This window comes from Hylaeus anthracinus, unplaced genomic scaffold (assembly GCF_026225885.1).
Source record: "Hylaeus anthracinus isolate JK02 unplaced genomic scaffold, UHH_iyHylAnth1.0_haploid 12002, whole genome shotgun sequence".
Taxonomy (NCBI): Eukaryota; Metazoa; Arthropoda; class Insecta; order Hymenoptera; family Colletidae; genus Hylaeus; species Hylaeus anthracinus.
The window spans coordinates 16,103,744-16,124,048 of NW_026534349.1; the positions used below are offsets into that span (position 1 = coordinate 16,103,744).

General features: G+C 42.5%; 2 protein-coding genes across 6 annotated transcripts in view; both read left to right on the forward strand.

Moving 5' to 3' along the window:
- The window catches only part of LOC128892540 (tyrosine-protein phosphatase Lar), a 175,458-nt gene that overhangs the window by 105,530 nt on the left and 49,623 nt on the right, over nt 1-20,305 (forward strand). For all 5 annotated transcript variants that reach the window (XM_054153049.1, XM_054153047.1, XM_054153050.1 and 2 more), the window contains one exon: nt 13,938-14,120. In XM_054153049.1, coding sequence (XP_054009024.1) covers nt 14,000-14,120 — 121 coding nt within the window. In that variant the 5' untranslated portion in view covers nt 13,938-13,999. The remainder of the gene's footprint in view (nt 1-13,937; nt 14,121-20,305) is intronic.
- Nucleotides 1-20,305, forward strand: part of LOC128892558 (ATP synthase subunit d, mitochondrial) — a 164,094-nt gene that overhangs the window by 57,222 nt on the left and 86,567 nt on the right. The gene's annotated exons all lie outside the window — the stretch shown is intronic.

Here is a 20,305-nt window from a genome sequence, read left to right on the forward strand (position 1 = left end):
CGATGACGCGCGCGTCAAAGCATTTAATGCCCGTTCAGCCGGAAAAGCGGAAATCGCGCCGAGTGGCCGGCGTGCTGGTGAAGGGTGCCATTTTAGGGGGGGTCAGGTCTGCAAACCTGGAAAAAGGGAAATTCGATCCGTAATAACGAAAAAACAAAGGTAATCCTTTGAGTGCTATCTACTCATGGTCAAAGCGGCGAATATGGATTTATGGTAGCAATGGACTGACAGTTATGGCTGCTGTGGACGGAATTCTTTTGTATTTAATCATTACATCGAAACATCAAACATCGAAAAGCGGAAATCTTGATTTGAATATCAATCGATCTAAATATTTGAACTTAATAATTATAACAGAATGATATGAATATTACTAATAGTGTCTCAAGTAAAAGATCAAAGAGACCGACAAACGCATATATGCGTTCTTAGTTCGTATCGATAGCTATTTCTGGGCATGTACAGTCAGTCCCATAAATATTCGTCCCATCTATGTCCATTGAAGGAAATCCAAATGAAATGATAGGTATGATGTCTCCAAATAAATTTTTTATCATGAAAATATACACGTGTAATGTTTATTCATGTACATATTTATAACGAAACATTTATTTGGAAACAATAAACCTATCATTCAATTTAGACGAATTCTTGTAATAGACACATATGGTACGAATATTTATGGGACTGACTGTATATGAGCTTGATTTATTTAAGTGCGTAACTGTCACTGGAGTTATCGCACCGAATGCACACATCACGACACAATTATTTCCTTTCTTCTTAACATTTCTTTGCCTCACCCCTTAATTTTGGGATTCTAGAGTTCAACGCTCAATTCGAGTTATCCTAACGCAACTCCGTACATTACATTTACATTAGTCTCGTCTTTGGTGCGTGTCTGTTGGGGTCCGCTGCCCCCTTCTAGCTCGGGTACCCCGGGGTCGCTAAACCCGTGCTGTAGCTGCATATTCGCATGCTACAGTCCCTGAGGGTGGCACGTGTATGCGTCTATAGCACTGAAAGGGTTAACACGTCGAACGCCACGTCAGCCACAGATGGGTTTTCACTATGGAACTTCAACAAATAATTTGAAGGAGTAAATATCGACGAAAACAAATTTATGTAGAATTCGTAAATTTTGATGTGAATTCAAAAATAAGTAATACGACAAATGTTAGATTCTATAGTTTTTAATTTCCTCGAGACGAAATTTTAGTCCTGTAGACACTTCCATGCGAATTAGTGTAACAGTAAGCGCGTTAAAAGAGAATCTAGGACGAAAATCACGTACATCATCTGTAGTTGACAAGAAAGTTGAAACAGTGCGCGGTTAGCAGGGTGTTAAAAAAGTAGAAGCATGAACCATGAACTGATAAAAGAGGCCCGAATGAGAAATTGAGCCGAAGTGGATGCTCGGCGTTTCGTATGGAACGTAATTACTGTTGCGGCTCGCCCCTTGCCATTCTCGATGCGGAGAAACATCCGTTGCGAACCGCAAGGCAACCGCTGCCGCGCCAATACTTTGTAAATTGAACTACCGTACGCCTCAGGGTCGACGGAGAACAGGGCCGGGACAGAAACTCTCCGTTACGACGTCTTGCACGCAAATTTTCGCGATACTTGTCTCCCTCGCTCTCATTCAGCCCGCATCGAGGGAGTTCCACCGCTTCAGCCGGACGGACGAGTTTTCTGAATGAAACTTTTCAAGTGTTTCGGAACACCCAAGTGCGCCAGGTCGACCGTTAGAGTCTCCATAGGAATTCAAAGTCGAAGCCCGGCCGGTGTCCCGGGAAAAGGAAAAGGCACGGAAAGGAGCCGAGAGAGATCGGTTAAGGTGAACAGACTCCGAAGGAAATTGGCAGAATGGCCCGACGAAAGGTTCCTCGAGCTCCTTTCCCCATTCTCTGCCCTCTTTCTGGCCGTGGCGAGCACTAAGAAGGCTTTGCCTCGCGCACGACGTCACCGCCAGCAAGAGAAAATTGCGATTTATCTGAACGCGTGCTCGTCACGGGACGCGATGTCTACCGCTGCGTTCCTTCTCGGAGGATTTTCATCGCGGGGAAACATCTTCGATCCTGTCGCGAAGCCAACGAACGAACGGGATGTTACGTAGCCGCTTCCGCCTCGATAAGTTCCTCGGGGATAAGCTCCCAAGGTACCGCATAAACCTTTCTTGTTTCCAGGGCAAAGTTACCGTGAATATTTCACCGTGAAGTATCCGCGCCCCCGAACGATCCAACTTTCGACCCAGGGAAACTCTTAATCGATTTCACAGGAAATTTTCTAATTAGGTTGTCCGAGCTTTTCGCTGATTTTTTTGTCTTCCTTTCCTTTTCCATTCCCTTCGGTGTTCCTATTTTCTCGTATATCTTGCACTTGAATTTTCTCTGGATCCCACCAGTCGTGCTTTCCCTCCGAACGAGCGGAGAAGACTCTTCACGGGAAATTGTCTAATTAGATTCAAGTATATCATAGTCAAGTATATAGTGTATAATATGGGATGTATGTGTATCGATCAATTTATTTAAATTATAGGTTCGCCGTCGTAATAAAGTTTAATGTATTGATGGTTACGTCATGTATATATCAGTGACAGGACTTTTCACTAAGGAATTAAATAAATTAATTCTGAGGATGAAATGTTAAAGAATATAAATCTGCATAGGATTCATGAATTGGACGAAATTGAAAAAGTAAGTTTCAGTCGTCTAGAAACACAGTGTTAGGCTCGTATAAATTTTCACGAGTAGTTTGGCAGTCAACGTGTTAAAGGAAGAAGCGCATAAAAATGTGTATATATTAATGTAAACCTATACTTAAGGCATACACATTTAAACATAAAGATTTTCACATGCCACGTCTCTTTTAATATTTATTATCACGGTCGACACACGTCTCCTACAAGCATTGGTCAAGACATTTGTCCACCAAGCTTATATTTCTACGTTACAATTTTCCCTTCTATTCTCTTTCACGTTTCATCTTTCAACCGTCGAATATTCCCTGTATGTCACCACTCGCGTCTTCCCCCTGACCAAATCCAATACTCCAATACTTCCATCGACGTCACCCGAAATTTTCTAATTAGATCATCCGCGCTTCCCGTTGTTGCATCCCCTCTTCCCATTCTCCCTTCTCGTCTCCGTTCCTATTTCTTTCTTTTTTTTTTTATTTTTCATTTTTCGGCCCTCAAACATATTCCCCGCCTTCCTGCCAGTCACGTTTTTCCATCAAAATGTAGATGTAGCACGGACACAGCCGGCGAACGTATTATTTTTTCGCCGGTTCCCTAAGCGTTATTTATGCGCGGTGCTTTGGTTGGCCGATTTTTAAATTCCCGCCCGGCTCGTGGAAACGCGCACACGTCGGATCGTTATTATTTCCGTATCACGTCGGAAGGGATTTGCGCGCGGAACTAAAGGTTCTCCCGCACGCGTCCCTGATTCCGGGGACGTGATTCGTTCCTGACGCGTCGATATTTCAAAGAATTTACCTCGCTTCTCCCGTCCGATTACGGAAATCCGTGGATTCGAAAGATCGACGACTCTAAATCGCTTTACATTTACCTCGATCGGGGCCACACCGTTTTCGATTCGACGGCGCTGGGACGGTCCCTCTGGCTGTTGGATCCACGGACGCCCTCCGAGAGCCGGTTTTGGATCTGCAGGTGTGCTCACTGACAAATACTAACTACATTGGGAGAACTAAGGTTATTTGTTATAAACTGAACACCTCTTGTAATGCGATGCTATTAGGTCATTCATTAACCCTTTCGACCCCAGTGGGACATACACTCTCGTTCATAAATATGTCGACACTTACTACTTTCAATGATTCATTAACATACACCGTAAATTATATATATTGCATGTGTATTTACCAATTTTTAATAATATTAAATGTTTTGACTGCCATATTTAACTTTATTGTGGAACTATGGGATCGTTTAGATGAAAAAGTTCAGAAAGAATGTTCAATACATCAAACACATTTATGGCGAAATATTACAAATAAAGTCGGCTACAATGAAGAAATTAATAGTATTCAAGTTTGGTAAAAGAAATTTTAACATTATCTAGTTATCTCTGTAGTTTTTATCATTACTAATGTAATATCAGAAACAACTATTAATAAAATATATTCCCTAATGCAACATAAACATATCGAAGGATGAATGATACAACTGATATTAATAGATTCGCAAATTTTATTAGATATTTATTTCTGTTAAGAAAGTGTCCACATTCTTCCTTAATTGGAGTAAGCATCTAAAAAATGTTACGAACGTATCAATAAATATCACCTACGTATCTGTATTTAATTTGCAGTATAATACCAGATTATAGTACACGTTTTATAATATTAATTTAAGGTGTATACTAATTATTCACTGAAGTTGGTAGGTGTCCACATATTTATGAACAGAGGTGTATACGTTCCAGTGAACATATCTGATTATTGTTGGCCAAATAAGGGTCACAGGAGCACATGTAAACAAAAGTGAACATCATTCACGCCGAAGCAAAGTATCCCTTCTTATCTGCTATATCCATTGATTTACAACCAGCCCTAGTTAAATAAAATTAATTTCTGAAAGAGAAACGAATAGAAAAGTCAAATAAAAAACAACCGAGTCGAAAGGGTTAAATTCGTGCCACCAGTTGCATGATCCTTTCAAAGAAAGTGATTCTTTGAAAAAATATTTTGAACGAACGTCGTACATCTCGACGAGTCGTTAAGAAAAAGTACGAATAGCCAGAATAGTTTCGGCGGAGTGTTGCCACCCTTAAAATTGTTCATTACTGCAAAAATTTAAATTTTTCGGCGTGTATCGATCGTCGAACCCTTGTAAGAATAACGGACAACAACCTGTCCTCTCGTTTAACTCTACAGTCATAGTTAGCTTCTTCTCTAGAAGCCATTACACCAAGATTCATTTCCCGTTATCGTACAATTTTCCCGGTTGTGTCATAAATCTTGGAACGAAAGATCTAAAAGGAGTACCGGAACGTCGAAAAATACATCTTCGTCGGCCAAGACGAAGCAAGACGATCACCTGTTGCTTAATAATGCGACACCGTCTCGCCAAGATTACGATTTATTCGCGGGCATCCCTTGCTCACCGAGGAAAATAAAACAATGGTAACCGAAATTGATTTTCTCGCCGCCGGAACGCGACGTTTCCCCGCGTTTCCCTTCCGCCCTGAAGCCCTCGGAATACTTTGTTCGTTCTTGACAATTCATTGCTGGTACCTAAGCGACCTTTCGCGAAACGGATGGAGCCAGCGAAGATTCCTACCTTTTTAAACGATGGATACGAGGGGTCGGGAGGAAAACTCGCGGCAGCTGTGTACGGAGGAAGGGCAAACGGAGGCAAAGGGATCGATAGTTTATCCTACGGGTTCCCATTGTGAATTACCTGGCGCATCCGCGGAAAATGGTTAAGCGTCGCTACCCTTAGACGTGACTTCGAGGACGAAGGAAAGCGAAGAAGAACGCGCGCACAAACGAGTCCCCGAAGTAATCGCATCCTCGTTATCGTGTTCCTCGCGACGGGGACGGTCTACCTCCTTCGTTGCCGTTTTCATCGTCTTCGCGAGATTATGGAGGTGTCGTGATGCGATTGCAAACTGGTCGATCGACTGGGAGGAACGTGTGTGGTTTCCGTTCCGCGACGCGTGTTTCGAATTGCGGTTTGGAGTTGCGACTGGAAAGAGCAACAGGAAACTGGCGTCGCCTCGGATGTCGATCAAATTTGTTGCTCGCGTTTAGGAACCGTCCCCCTTAATACAAACACTCAACTTGAAAATCTATTTGGTTGGTAAAAAATTAATGTCGGTTTTCGAACTTTGACGCTTGGTTTTGGGATAACAGTTCACTTTAATCTATTTACGTTTCGATATCATCTTACAGTGCAGATGTCGCGCTGCATGCTTTCGTTTTTACTGTTAATTTGTTCTCACTTCGTGTTATTTACTTCGCAGTGGATACTAAGCAAGTTCGTGTAACATTCTCATCTATCTATATAAATAAAATTGAAGTGCATGTCTGTGATTTCGAAATAATACTTTTTTTCAGCTCTCATATGACTTTCCGCACCTTGCTAAGACCGAAACACGCTTTCGCAAAATTTTTGTCTGTTGTCTGTTTGTTCCGGCTAATCTTCGGAACTACTGAACAGATTTAAAAAAAATTTTTAGTAATAGAAATTCAGTAATAGAAAGCTGAAACTTTGCACAGAGATTTCCTTTATGATGTATACAAGGAATAAGAAAGGATATTTCGAAATTCAACGTTCATGTTCATATTTTATTTGTGGTCGGATTTGCTTGAAACTCGGTCTTAATACTCTTTGATAGAATTAATCAAACACCTTTTTCGGCATTTAAGAAAATTTAACCCCTGGAGGGGTGAAAAAGGGTTGCAACGTTTGTATGGGAAGTGTCCGTGTGTCTGTTTAAACGGGCTTTAAATGTCCGGAACTACTGAACCGATTTTAAAAATTTTTATCACTAATAGAAAGCTACACTATCCTTGAGTAATATAGGGTATGTTTTATTTTGATAAAAATACGTTTTCAATTTGAAATCTCAAAATTTGTAAATAAAGTTGTGGCATCGTTATACTCCCAAAGAGAAATATCGATTGAAACATCCGAGTTACGGAAAACAAAAGACAGTCAGCTACTGATTCGCGAGGAAACACGCGGTTTAACAGTCAGTCGAACGCGGAGGATACACAGTGGGTGTAAAATGTATTCGTACACCGATCAATTTCCCAAAAAACTTTAGCGTGAAATTGTAGTTTCTTAGCTTCTTTTTTTATAATCAATGATATTTTACATATTCTCGGAAGTCTCTAAGATTGATATAGTCCAAACAACATTTACTAGTTAATACAATTTGTGAAATTAACAAAAAAAGTGCGATAAGTGGGTAAAAGTATAGAAGCAATAAGTATTTGTACGATTGTTATGACTAGACTGCGGATCTTTATGCAAAATAAAATCTTCGCGAACGTGCCTACAAAAATTATACCTAAATAGGAATTTATTTTATTCTGCAAATATTATAACATGAACGTTACTTTCAATCTTTTTTACCTTCTTGCATATTGTTTGCATTTTGTAATTTCTTGCACGTTCAAATTTCTTATAAATGCATAAAGATCCGCAGTCTATTTATGACGAACCATTTACAGTAGAGTTTGTAACGTAAACACATTAGTTTATTGCACCGTACGAATTAGAAAACATCAAATTTCCAGGAAAGAACTCTTAAAAATGGCTCTAATAGAGGAATTGAAGAAGATACCACTTCGAATAACTAATAATTTAGTTAATTTAACGCTTGGAAGAGTTGAAATAATTATAAAATCAAAAGGAAATCCCACGAAGGAAGTATTATATACTTGTAAATTAATGTAAATTTCTTTTTTTTTATTCAAGTTTTAAAAATTAAACAGTTGTGCGAATACTTATTGCTTCAATATTTCTATCGATTAATTGTTTTTTTCTTGTTAATTTCACAACTTACATAAATAGCTATTTTTTTTATAATCTATCTATTCTAGAGATTTCCGAGAATATGTAGAATGTCATTGTTTATAAACAATAAGTGAATAAATTACAATTTTACATAGTTTTTTTTGGAAATTGATCGCTGTACGAATACTTTCTACACTCACTTTAGAATGTCATTATTTTAAAACAATAAGTTGATAAATTACAATTTTACATAGTTTTTTTGGAAATTGATCGGTGTACGAATACTTTCTAAACCCACTGTAAATAAATAGTATTCCACGCGGGTGAAACTGCGGGGTGCAGCTACTATGAATATAAACTGGGTCGTAAAGCTGCAACTGCGACTCGTAATAGCAACGATGCATTTGGAGAAGATACCGTAAATGAACGTACGGTGGTGAAAAAAATGTCAAAGTGGCTCTGAGAACCTCGAACACGAAGATGGGATCAGATGTCCTTCTCTCGTCGAAGGCACTGGTTGAAGCTGATCCACGAACAACGTTTAAGTCATCCAACAGTTATTGACCACCCGAGACGGCTAAGAAAGTCAATTTGTGATATGTAGATTTAAATAACATAGTTCGAAAACCGAAATTAATTTCTTAGCAACCTAATATTTGGCCGAGACACTAGTTCCTTGGCTATCGACGAGTAATCTACAGGGTGTCCCAAAAGTCGGGGAGGAGCCGGAAATGAGGGGTAGCTGAGACGATTCTGAACAACAATTTCCTTTGCAAAAATGTCGGATGGGGCTTCGTTAAGGAGATATTAACCGAAAACCCCGACCAATCAGAGCGCGCGTAGACCGTTGGAGCGGCCGCGGTAGCGAAGGCTACGCGCTAGGCGGCAGCGTCAATATCCTTCGATGCACATCGAGTCACTTGTTCGCGTACAAGCGCGGCCGCCAGCGCGTAGCCTTCGCTACCACGGCCGCTCCAACGGTCTACGCGCGCTCTGATTGGTCGGGGTTTTCTCTTAATATCTCCTTAACGAAGCCCCATCCGACGTTTCTGCAAAGGAAATTGTTGTTCAGAATCGTCTCAGCTACCTCCCATTTCCGGCTCCTCCCCGACTTTTGGGACACCCTGTATACACGGAAACGCAGCTTTCGCAATTTACGGTCCAGTTCGTGTTTGGAGGAGTACGGGACGTAAGACGAGTCGATCCAGGAGTCGTCGGGGACAATAGGTTTACCGAGAAGGTGAATTCCCGTCATCACCGCCTCTTGTATTGTCGGTGGTGGTTGGCGAAAACGGTGGCATGGGAAGGAATTGTTAGTCGCGAGCCGGGAGAGCCGAGGCGAAGGTCAAAGAACCAGCCCGAGCACGGATGACTGGAGAAGCGGGGAAAGTCTGTGGTCGATTTCTATTGTCGGTCGTGGGCGCTCACGGTCGCCGATATAATTGGCGCCGCCATGCCGGATAACTCCGAACGATAACGAGGACAAAAGATGCCGCGCCGGCGAAGAAAACAATGGGAAGAAAATCCGCTGAAAGTACCGGGCGAAGAACGACGAGCGGGGCTCTTCGGTGCGAGATGACACGACAACTCGACTGAATCTGACAGAATTCAACGGGCTCAACCGGCTTCGTCCCTCGATGCCGTAGCGGAGTGCACCAACCGAGCAACCACCCGACGATCCCCGTGTTAATTGTGCTCGTTAACGGGGCCAGAACGGAAAAATCGACAAAATGGACGCCCTCGAGTCTTCGTCAACCGACGGGGCTTTGCCTCTCTCGTATTGTCGCCCAACGATAACCGTCGGTCGTTTCCGCGATGCTTCTTCCCTTACCTCGCGTACCGGAACGCTTTACTCTGGATGCCTTCGAGAAAACTGATTCAGATACCGGCTGCCGTTGCTTTCATTCGCAAGAGAGAATCTTGTCGTGAAGCATAACGTGAATAATTTGTAAAACGCGAAAAGGAAAGGAAAGGAGAGGAAACGGGCGCGCCGGTTCCTCGGTTGACTTTAGCGAGAATGCGCCCGAGCTGGACGATACAAACGGCACGGAAACATCTTTTTGCGCGTCTTTAAAATTCTCCGAGGGATTTACGCGAGGAATACCCTTTTTCGAATGAACGAACTCTCGACGTCGTATTTTTAAAGATTTAAGTGGGTCAAGATTCCCTCCGCCCGTCAGAGTTCGGGCACGGGACGGCGGGGCTCCTTTCCTCGATTTTTACAGGGACGCGACAGCGTTTCGTCGAAGCGGATTCTCTGCGTAAATACGCCGGCGGAAATCGTACGAAATATGTTCAAAAATATGATCCATCTGGATATGGAAGAAAAATGAATCTTTTAAAGCGTTGAAGCAATGGAGCGTAAATTAAGAATTGCAATGTGTTCCACACCTCGTTATCGAACGTAGAGGTTAAGCCTCGATACGAGTCGCGGCGAGAAGGTGCGTGGAGCCTCCTCGAAGCCTCGTTTATTCGAAAAGTTGCCCGTTCTCGTTTCGCTGACACGCGATAGGATTCTACGCGATCCAACAGGTTCTCCCGACTTAAAATGTATTTACCAGTGGAGGAGACGGCCAGATCAAAGTTGGCGAAAGTCCTAAGGCGAGCCAACTTCTAGCACGAGTTCCGATTGCTCTTTTAATTGACGAGATTATAAAAGAACGATTTGCGGAGAACCGGCGTCGGAGGCCACCGTCGACGGTAATTGTAGTTTGATCGCCAAGCCTTCGGTAACTTTCACCCACTTCGTAGGCCCTTGTAATAATTTGTCCGAGCTAATTTCTTGGTTATGAACCGATTCCCTTGGGTTCGCAAATACTTCACGACGTCCTAAGCTGTGCGTGCAATCGCGAAACGATAGGCGTAGAAGTATTGCCGCGACCATCGTCGACGTCGAAGATTACCAGACGAACCGACCGCGGGAAACTCGAAGGCGGAACAGGTTTTTAATTAATCCCACGTGACGCAATTATCGGTTGATTTTAATTAAAACAGAAAAAGAAAGAAACCGCCGAGGAGTTAGTTCGGAGGCGCGTAAACCCCTTCGAAATGGAACTAGGACCACGCGAAATTGTTCGAAACTTGAAGTGTAGCATCCTCGAACTTAAATTTAACTACGAGTTCACCCCAAGGATTAACGCAGTATCGCCGTAATTACGTGAAGAACGTAGCTTGTATCTCTCGCCTCAAAACAAGTCAAATTAATCTCGCCTCGGGGTAACGACTTTCAAACGGAATTTCCCGTACACGGACCGACACGCGCGTCGTTCGCGACTTTCGGCCTTAATAACCGATCGAAGCCGATACCCTACTCTCTAAAAGAATCTATGAATATACTGTGAGCCGCCTGTAAAGGGTTAAGACTAGTCATTTGTCCCGGTATAAAAAGTTACAAACTAATGTCACCAGGTTTAGCGTTAAAGAGAACTAACAAACATAGTCGAAACTTCGGTTAACCCTTTCCACTCGAGAGGTGACTCTCTGTCACCATTGGGTTTCACGCAGCAAATCTATCAGCAATAATGTTTCTTTAAGTTTAATTTCTTTGGAACTCCAAGTGTCAGTAAAATGATGGTCAGTGAGATAAAGGTGACCTGTTTCTCAAATCTCGATAGCTTAGCATTCGTGGCAATAGAATGCTAAGAAAGCATCTCAAGTAGCTGGTAGATTCTAGAAAAAAGGCCTCGAGTGCAAAGGGTTAAAAATGCTTGGAAGTACAAGTAAAACGTACTTTTATATACGAACAAGAACAGAATTCATGGAAATTCTGAGGTGAATCTAAAACAATCTCAAAACCCTCCTTTTTGCTTAAAAATCGAAGTTCCCCGACAAATATTTACGCTTTTACAGCAAACTTTCGCGAGTGTTTCGAGTGTATCGAATCCGCTTAGGGCGGTCGATTATCGAACCCGGTAATCCGTGGACCTCGATCGGTCGTTCGCTCTTCTATTTTATCGTGTTTTGATTAGCTGCTGCGAATTGTCGAGGTTCCCGAGGAAATGCAACGGAATAGAAATAAATCGGTCGACTTCTCGGCCAGCCGGTCGCGGATAGAAAATTTCGTGGCATCGACCGTCGCGTTCATACTTTCCCGCCCCCGTTGTTCCCCTGGCTGTGCTCTATAAACCGTTTTACGAACTTTTTCCGGTATATTGAATCCTGATTCTATCATCGGACACCGGTATATCCGACGGCATCTATCGGTATCAGCGAACCGTCTTCGCAGGAGACGAAGCCTCTGTTTCCCGTCCTGGGAGATGGAAACGGGAATGGGATATCCTCGTAGTTCCAATGGGTTTTCCTAACTTTCGATCCCGCGGGACTGGCCGCGGGACGTCGAGGTTCGAACCGGTGCCGATTCCATGCCAACCACGCGCCGGCATTACTTTCAGACCGTCTGTCGTTCCGCGGCTCGAACCTATAATCGACGTATCGGGACTCGATTTCCATGGGCGGGTGCGTCCACTGCCTCTAAGACCTTTTTCTTTCCCGTAAGCAATAACCAGACCGCGGATTTTCACGCTGTTGCTCGTTTTAACACAGTTGTTTCATTTAAGAGCTCCACTAACTCGTTGCACTCACTTGGGTGCTTGATTCGTCTGTGATAACGACGGGACGTCGAGGCGGAAATGATAAAATTAGAATTTAATTTGAAATTAATTGATCTAATTTATTTTCAACTGCCGTTAGCACTTCGTCGAGATTTACAAAAAAAAAAAACGTTTAGTATACAAAAATAATTATTATTCTCGGTTTAACGCTCGATGGTTCGGTATCGCCTTTATTGTTCGAAGCTTTTCGAGGAACTGAACTAGACGACAATAACAAGTCGAGAGAACAGCTCGGGAAGGTTACCCATTAACCTTTTGGATCACGCTGGGATTGAAAGTGTCCCATCTTTTTGATGCACCGTAATACATGATGGCACATTTTTAGTCCCACCTCGAAATATTGCAATAACCGCATGAGCATAGGTTTATATTTCGTCTTGTTTACGTAGAACAGTTGGTAATATCTTCTATAAATGTTATAAATGTATTCACTTGTGCTGGCAACGTGCAACATGCCAGTACAGGTTCATCAATCGTTGCAAGGGAAGGTTTATTTGGGAAGGTTTATTGCGACAAGCTTTTTTTCTTGATTTTATGTGAAGAATCGTAAAAGTAAGTTAATAATAACGAACTTCACTATATTCGAGTTCGATTAACGAATTCGAATAAAAGTTAGTTCTACAGTGGGTGTAGAATGTATTCGTACACCGATCAATTTCCCAAAAAAACTTTTCTGAGTAATTGTAGTTTATTAACTTCTTTTCTTAGCTTCTTTTTTTATAATCAATGATATTTTACAGATTCTCGGAACTCTCTAAGATAGATATAGTCCAAACAACATTTACTAGTTAATATAATTTGTGAAGTTAACAAAAAAATCCGAAAAGTGGGTAAAAGTATAGAAGCAATAATTACGGTAGAGTTTGTAACGTAAACACATTAGTTTATTGCTCCGTACGAATTAGAAAACATCAAATTTCCAGTAAAGTACTTTTAAACAGTTGTGCGAATACTTATTGCTTCAACATTTCTATCGATTAATTGTTTTTTTCTTCTTAATTTCACAACTTACATAAATAGCTATTTTCTTTGTAATCTGTCTATTCTAGAGATTTCCAAGAATATCTAGAATGTCATTGCTTATAAACAATAAGTGAATAAATTACAATTTTACATAGTTTTTTTGGAAATTGATCGGTATATGAACACTTTCTACACCCACTGTATATAAACAAGTGTTTTTTACATTATGTGATTCTTTTATCACTAAAAATATACCAATTTTGTTTCATTTAAAACTCAATCAAATTTCTATGCAACATGGATCTATTTTATTATCTGAAACGTTGTGCCGGAAAGAGTTAACGTTAAATTTGAATTATGCGTACCGATACACGAACAAGAATAAAGCTAGAGAAATGGGACCTTCGAAGACGTTCAAAGATAGAAATGAATTTCACTGGCGTGTCTATAATATTATTTCTTTTAATTACTGTAGACTTAATCCATTCGCGTCACATGGAGAAGTGGAAAATTCTTGCTTATCGTGAATATTTTATTTGAATTCGATGTACAAGTTGCGCCCAAATGGGTTAATTAGTACACCTGAAGAGGACCACGAGATGGCTGCAAGAATCCATGCTAAGTAATTGTAAAAAATTCTACAAAAAAGTTTCCAAGCCTAAAATGCTCTTTACCCGTTCCCAATGCACTACGGCTCTCTAATGACTCTTTTTTCCTACACGCACTTCGCCGAAAATCGATAGCCTAGTCTAAACATCTGCTCGATGGCGTCCACTCTGTCCTGAACGCTTGTCATTTGCACTCGAACACGCGATCCGTAACGCAGATATCTCTCGAACCGAGGTTAATAGCTTGTGATTTTTTGACTTTTGCAGGGGAAAAACTGCCAAACGGATTCCCGTTGATATCTCAAGCGCCGACGACGAAGGTGGTCGAAATGGGACACAATGCGGTCCTCCTCTGCATGGCTATCGGTTCACCGCCTCCGATCATATCTTGGGTACGCGACACGTTACCTATCGACACGAGCAATCCACACTATACGGTTCTGGAATCTGGTAAGTACTGCTAATACCGAATATAGATTCGTTTTTAAGTAAGTTTAAATAAATTCGCGTTCCTCGCTATAGGTATTCCACTATCTAAATTTTGTGCAGCAAAGTACGATTACATTAGCGTGTAGAGTACGAATGATACCAAGGTAATTCGATCGAGAGTACGTACAAAAATCAAATTCTTGAAGGTATAAAGAGTGGAGGAAACCCTGGAATTAGATGCGTCTAATAGAATATTTCATACAGTCAGTCCCATAAGTATTCGTACCTCTATATTTATTGAAGAAATTTGTCTAATTTAAATGAACGTTTCATGTTTCTAAATAAATTTGCAATTGTAAATGTATACATGTGCGAAGTTTATTCATTTACATATTTATAATGGAAAATTGATGTGAAAACATGAAGCCTGTCATTTAAATTAGACAAATTTTTTCATTAGATATAGAGGGTGCGAATTTTTGCGAAATATAGTCTTTCAATATTGCTCCTGTTTCTATAGGGTATCTCGATTCAAATCGTACGTATAAAACGTATAAAATTCGAACACTTTAGGATGGTTTCGTGGTTATGATACACGGCGTATAGATTAACGAAGATTACAGGCACGAACGACGTTGAAGGGTGGGTCAGGGAGTAAAGTGGATACCGGAGATATAACGTAAAGGATCGAGGGGAAGGAAAATATGGATGGTAGATAAATCGAAGATGTTTGGCCGCTGTGCACAGGCAGGTAACAATAGGGTGAAAGCCGTTGGCGCGTGTCATATCTCGTCGAGTGCCAGAGTGCGTAAGTCACTGTCGACTCGCGGTAGCGTTGATCGAGTGGTCACGCGATATGGGAACATCCAGCACATCCATCTCGTTTGCCGTGAACGGCGCACCTGCTCTGCTCGAGGAGTACGCTTCGCGTCTGGTCGTTCGTGGATCGATATCATCGACGTTTTCGATGAAACTGTCAAACCCCCAAGGCTTTACGCTTAATCGAACTAACTATAAATGACGTCATCGAGTACGTCGCGAAGTCGGAATTCCTTTCATCCGAAAATCGTGCTAACAAGAGATACGCTACACATTCAATTTTTATACGAGCAATGCCTTTCATCCACCCTTGATAAATACTAGATATATTACCCGCAAAAGCACCGTCTATGAATTTTTTAATTATTCTGAAAATCCAATCGCACTCGACCGTGTGTATCGTGGCGCATTCTCTCGACGCGTTCTTGAACGAGTCGGTGACCGCAGTCGTTGCAAAAACCGACCAACACTACTGGCGGCATTCGAGCCGCCCTCGATACGACTAACGAACTCGACTGAATGATCTTTCGATCGACCGCGAAACGCGAATAAGCTCTCTCGGTGAATTTTATGCGAGCCAGTCCACTGTCCGTCGAGTGCACTTGACAAAAATAAAGGCTCCACAGAAAAACTGACAGAGGTGAAACCGTGAATGAATCGATGCCCTCGCATCCCTGCCCCCGTTCTTTCCATAAACGCGAATGTATATGTCTCCCCGAAAGAATGACAAATAAAATGGTGACGACAGAAGGAGATTTCAACGAGTAGCCGCGATTCGCGAAATATAATTCGCGATAACGGGGACAAAACGAACGAGCAAGGTTGTTTCGCTAACGCACTATATAACCTGTTGTCATTGTTATCATTATTTTTCCGTGCCGTCCCGGTCGCGTACGCGACGCTACGCCCACACGCAACACGCGTGAACGTACATTCATGCATATACAATGTTCACTTTGTTTTTATCGCAATGGCGGTATCATTATCGAGCGGCACGTCACGTAATACCGGCGTGCACTTGCCCGACTATCTTTACGGCGGACGGCGCAGTTTGCCGCGACGTGAAAAGTGTACATTAGATGCAGGAAAGCCGGCTGCATACACACACACGCCACCCAGTATCGGTAAAACGTGTACGTGCATGCGTTATGCATACATCCGCGCGTGTCCCGTGTACAGACTCTTCCATAAAATTTGTTACGACCCGACCACTCGTCGGGCCGATTCTCGACGCCCCCTCCTCGGCCAGACGGCATTGATATACAAGCTGAATTGATTAAATCGAACGTTACCATGTCTATACCTCGGATATTGTTAAAGTTAGCCGATCGTGAGTCGTCACCTGCGTTTTGGATCGCGTGCAAGTAGAAAAACCTGTAAGTGGTAAGACTTAGAAGATACTTAAGAGACCTATGAGGCTTCAAATTTTAGTGTAGTTGTTTTTGAACGATATTCCTATACTATATTTTCTTAATTCTAAAATTCCTAGTTGCTGATGACGGTAACAATAATGACAAACCTTTCGCAGATAGAAACTTACGTTACCGAACTCCAAACACTGTTTTTCTCAATCTTTCCCAATGATTAACACGTTGGCCGCCAGGCTACAACTCGTGAATATTTCTACAAGGTTACAATTTTGTCTTGGGGCAATTGAAAATTAGATAATCTAGCATTTGTAGTGTTTAACTTTTTAGCTCGACAAATTCACGAATCAGAATCAGATTTATTTTTATTCACGCCTCACCATCGGAATTAATTTTTTTAATTCCGTAATGAAATGTCCAATTTCTGGATGGCATGGCGATTAACGTTTTAATAACAATCGATCTACTAACAAAATTATCCAGCCGTCTCTGCCCCCTCTTTTAGGAATCACTTGAAAGTCTCTCGAGCGAACTCCTCATCCTAACCTCTCCGTCCTAACCCGTTTCAGTTCGATCGTTTTCCAGAAAAAATTCTCCGCCCGTGCTTCGCATATTGATAATTGTCGCTCCCGATTTGGCGCCGCTATACGTCGTGCCGCGGTTGGCTGGTCGCCTATATCGCGCGACACTCGCACGTACGTCGATCTTACGGGGTTGTGCAACCGCCTGTGTCGTATGCGTCGCACGTATAAACGGGGGTATCGCGTGCGTGCTCGTCGCCGTGTCGCAGCGTCCGTCCGCGCCTATGCGGAAACGCGCGGTCGCGGCCATCTTATCGAGGATTCTCGCGAGGAAACGCGTTCCAGAAGACGCACGCTCTGGGGTAAGTTTCTCCGAGCGGAAATTTGATCGGATACTACTATCGGACTTCGGACGACCCGATGGGATCGAGGCGAACCAGCCTAATTTATACTCGTGGGATATAACACAATTTTACGGAGAGTGAAGAGGTTCGTCCAGGTAATTCGATTTATTTGACAGAAATGTCGATGCAACGCGTTGATTTATTTTCTTTTTTTAAGGTAGACTCTTGTTTAATCTTTTCGACCTCTATTAGTTATTTCTAATTACTTTTGCGCCAGATTACAAATAAGACTTGTAGGGGCGTACAGTCAATCCCATAAGTATTCGTAACCTTTTATGTCTATTGAAGACATTTGTCTAAATTAATTGATAGGTTTGATGTTTCCAAATAAATTTTGTATGATAAATGTATACATGTGTGAAGTCTATTTATGTACATATTTATAATGGATCATTTATTTAGAAACATCAAATCTGTCATTTAATTTAGACAAATTCCTTCAATAGACATTGAGGGTACGAATACTTATGAGACTGGCTGTACGAGAAAGAAATGAAATTCGCGCTGGGGCAAATTGTCTCTTCGTATTCAACTACAGCCTTTGATATATAACCAACCACAGTTTAATACTTTCTAAAGGTATACCTTGTTGAAGAAAGTCAGGTCGAAAGGTTCGAAAGGAAAATTACTCCTTTTATCCCCTTAAAAGTATCACTATTCTCATTTTTACTCCCTCACGATCGATAACCATTTCCGTCTTTCGAGCATCAAAGCTTTCATTCGCGTCAAAGAAGGTATAAACCATTTGGCGCAGCTATGCCAATGTATTCCAAACGTCCTCCAAACAATACTTTTAAGGGTTAGTAGAATATCCCTGGCCACTTGCGTATGCAAACGAGATCCCTCTGGTTCTCGTGGGATCAAAAGATACTCGAAACGAAAAATAATGGGACAATGGCGAATGAGAGATAATCATCGTTTCTGTAAGAAGCCCGTAGAATTGTTTTCACATCGCGAGGGGGCGAGGGTAGAACCGAGAGCTGACACGACGAGAGAGATAGAATAAAGGAGGGCAGAATAACAGGCTCGAAGCGGAAAGCATTCCCCTCTAGTCGCATCAGTCACTCGCCCGGCTCCCTTAACGTTATTTGCGTGTCTTCGCGCAGGCCCACCCCCGTCAATACAGTTGGAAGGCGTACGCCAGGCGACGCAAACGTCGCCATACGGCACCGTCGCTACGTATATCCCATAAAATATACGGCTTAATGTATTGCAAAAAGTACACGACGAGGGCAATGTACTTCCCGCGTGTATCCGCGTACTAACTTCCGCGAAAAGAAAATGGATGGCACGGTGAAACAGCGCCGAGAGGGAGAGCGAGTGGAGGGCACCGCGCACGAGAAGACGTCCGGGAAGAAAGGGGGAGACAAAGTGTTGCACCGCCGTCACGGATGGGAACGCGTTTAACGACTGAAAGTCGTAAGGTAGCTTCAGCGTTAACGAACCTGCCACCGCCGAACGTTTTTGTAACCTGTTCGAAAAGAGGTGCTGCGGAAAAAGCAGACCTCTCTCGAGCCTCTGCCACACCCGATGGCCGCGCGTTATTCAAATTCTCCGCAAATTAAATTCACCGCATCCCGGGCCCCACGGTACGTCGTTGTCGGGCGCGTATTACGTTAACGTTGTAACCCGTTTCTAACGTTTCTAATGTTACGGGGGTATTGTTACAAGTCCGCCGGGGCCACCGCTAGCATTCGTTCAACGGAGTGGGTACATTTGCAATTTACGTTAGTAATATCAAAGTATCCCAGGTTATTATGGAGTGGTGCTCGGAAACTCCGAAGTGTGCCGGCATTGCCGGCATTGTTGGTGAATTTCGCGAAATCCCATCCAACGAGCCGATGGCGGCGGCGGCGGCGGGGGCACGGAGGGTACGGACGAAGAAAACTTTGGGAAGCTTCGAGTATTATCGTGTCCCGGCTCGAAACGGTTGAATCGAAAATGCACGAAAACACCGCGGCGGATGCCGTTGTAAGCTGGTTTCTGGGGGATGTTCGGACGGCGAATGTAATTTCGACATTCTTCCCGTGGCGAGGGAACAAAAGCGGCGGAGAAACGGAAAGCGGGATAGGACGCAGCATTACACGCACGGACAATGCGGTCGCGGATCTCCATTTCCGTTTATCGCGCAAACGAGACAAATTAATTAAAGTTAGACGCGGCGGGCAAGCCCCAGCGTCCACGGCGTATTAAAATAACGGCCGCGTTGGTCAACGGAGGCCACTTTACGATAATTGAAGAGAATTAAACACGCGCGGATTCCCCGGCACGCGAGATAAACCAATTTAACGTTTCATTAGATCTTTGGCAGCGCTCGCGAGGTGTGGCGGAGGGAGGGGACGGGAGACAACGCGCGACCAAAAACCACATACGTCTCGAGCGTCGAGGCGCCGGGGAACCGCCGAAAACTCGCTCAAAGGACGGCGACGCGTAATTGCGCGGGAAGACCCACTCGACGAAAACCTTAAGCGATTGCCGTCGCCTTTGTGGCATCGTGGCAGGGTAGTTTCTTGAATATTTCTTATAACGTAAGACTGTAGAAATTTGTAGTAGAGTGGTTATGTCTGAAAACCATCCTGAAGATGATACGAGGGTTCAAAAGGCTAATAACCAGTTTTAGTTATAACGATATAAGTGGTAATGACTGTTTTTCAAGGGGTGGACCATGGGCTACTTACATGCAAAAAGTAATTTATAGCGTTACAAATATAAAAATACAACAAATTTTGTTCGAAAACGTTATTGGCTACTTTCTTGAAATTTTGTGAAGAACAAAAATCATTTTTCCCATTATTACAAAATAACGAAATCACAGCCACCATCATGCACCTTTTGTGACGAACCTCTCACAGTTAAACATTTAATTGAAGAATCTCAAGGAATGCAGCACAGTCGAGTAGAGTTCAAACTTTTAAATAATATGCAGACGATTCTCAACAATAGAAACGAATTTCTCAAACTAGTAGATATATTAACGGAATATAAAATAATGAATAAAGTGTAGTTGAATTGTAGATATTAACGTGGCTACTAATAACCATGTAGTTAATATGACCTTAAAGAAAGAAATTAAAAAAAAATCATTGTCTTCGTAT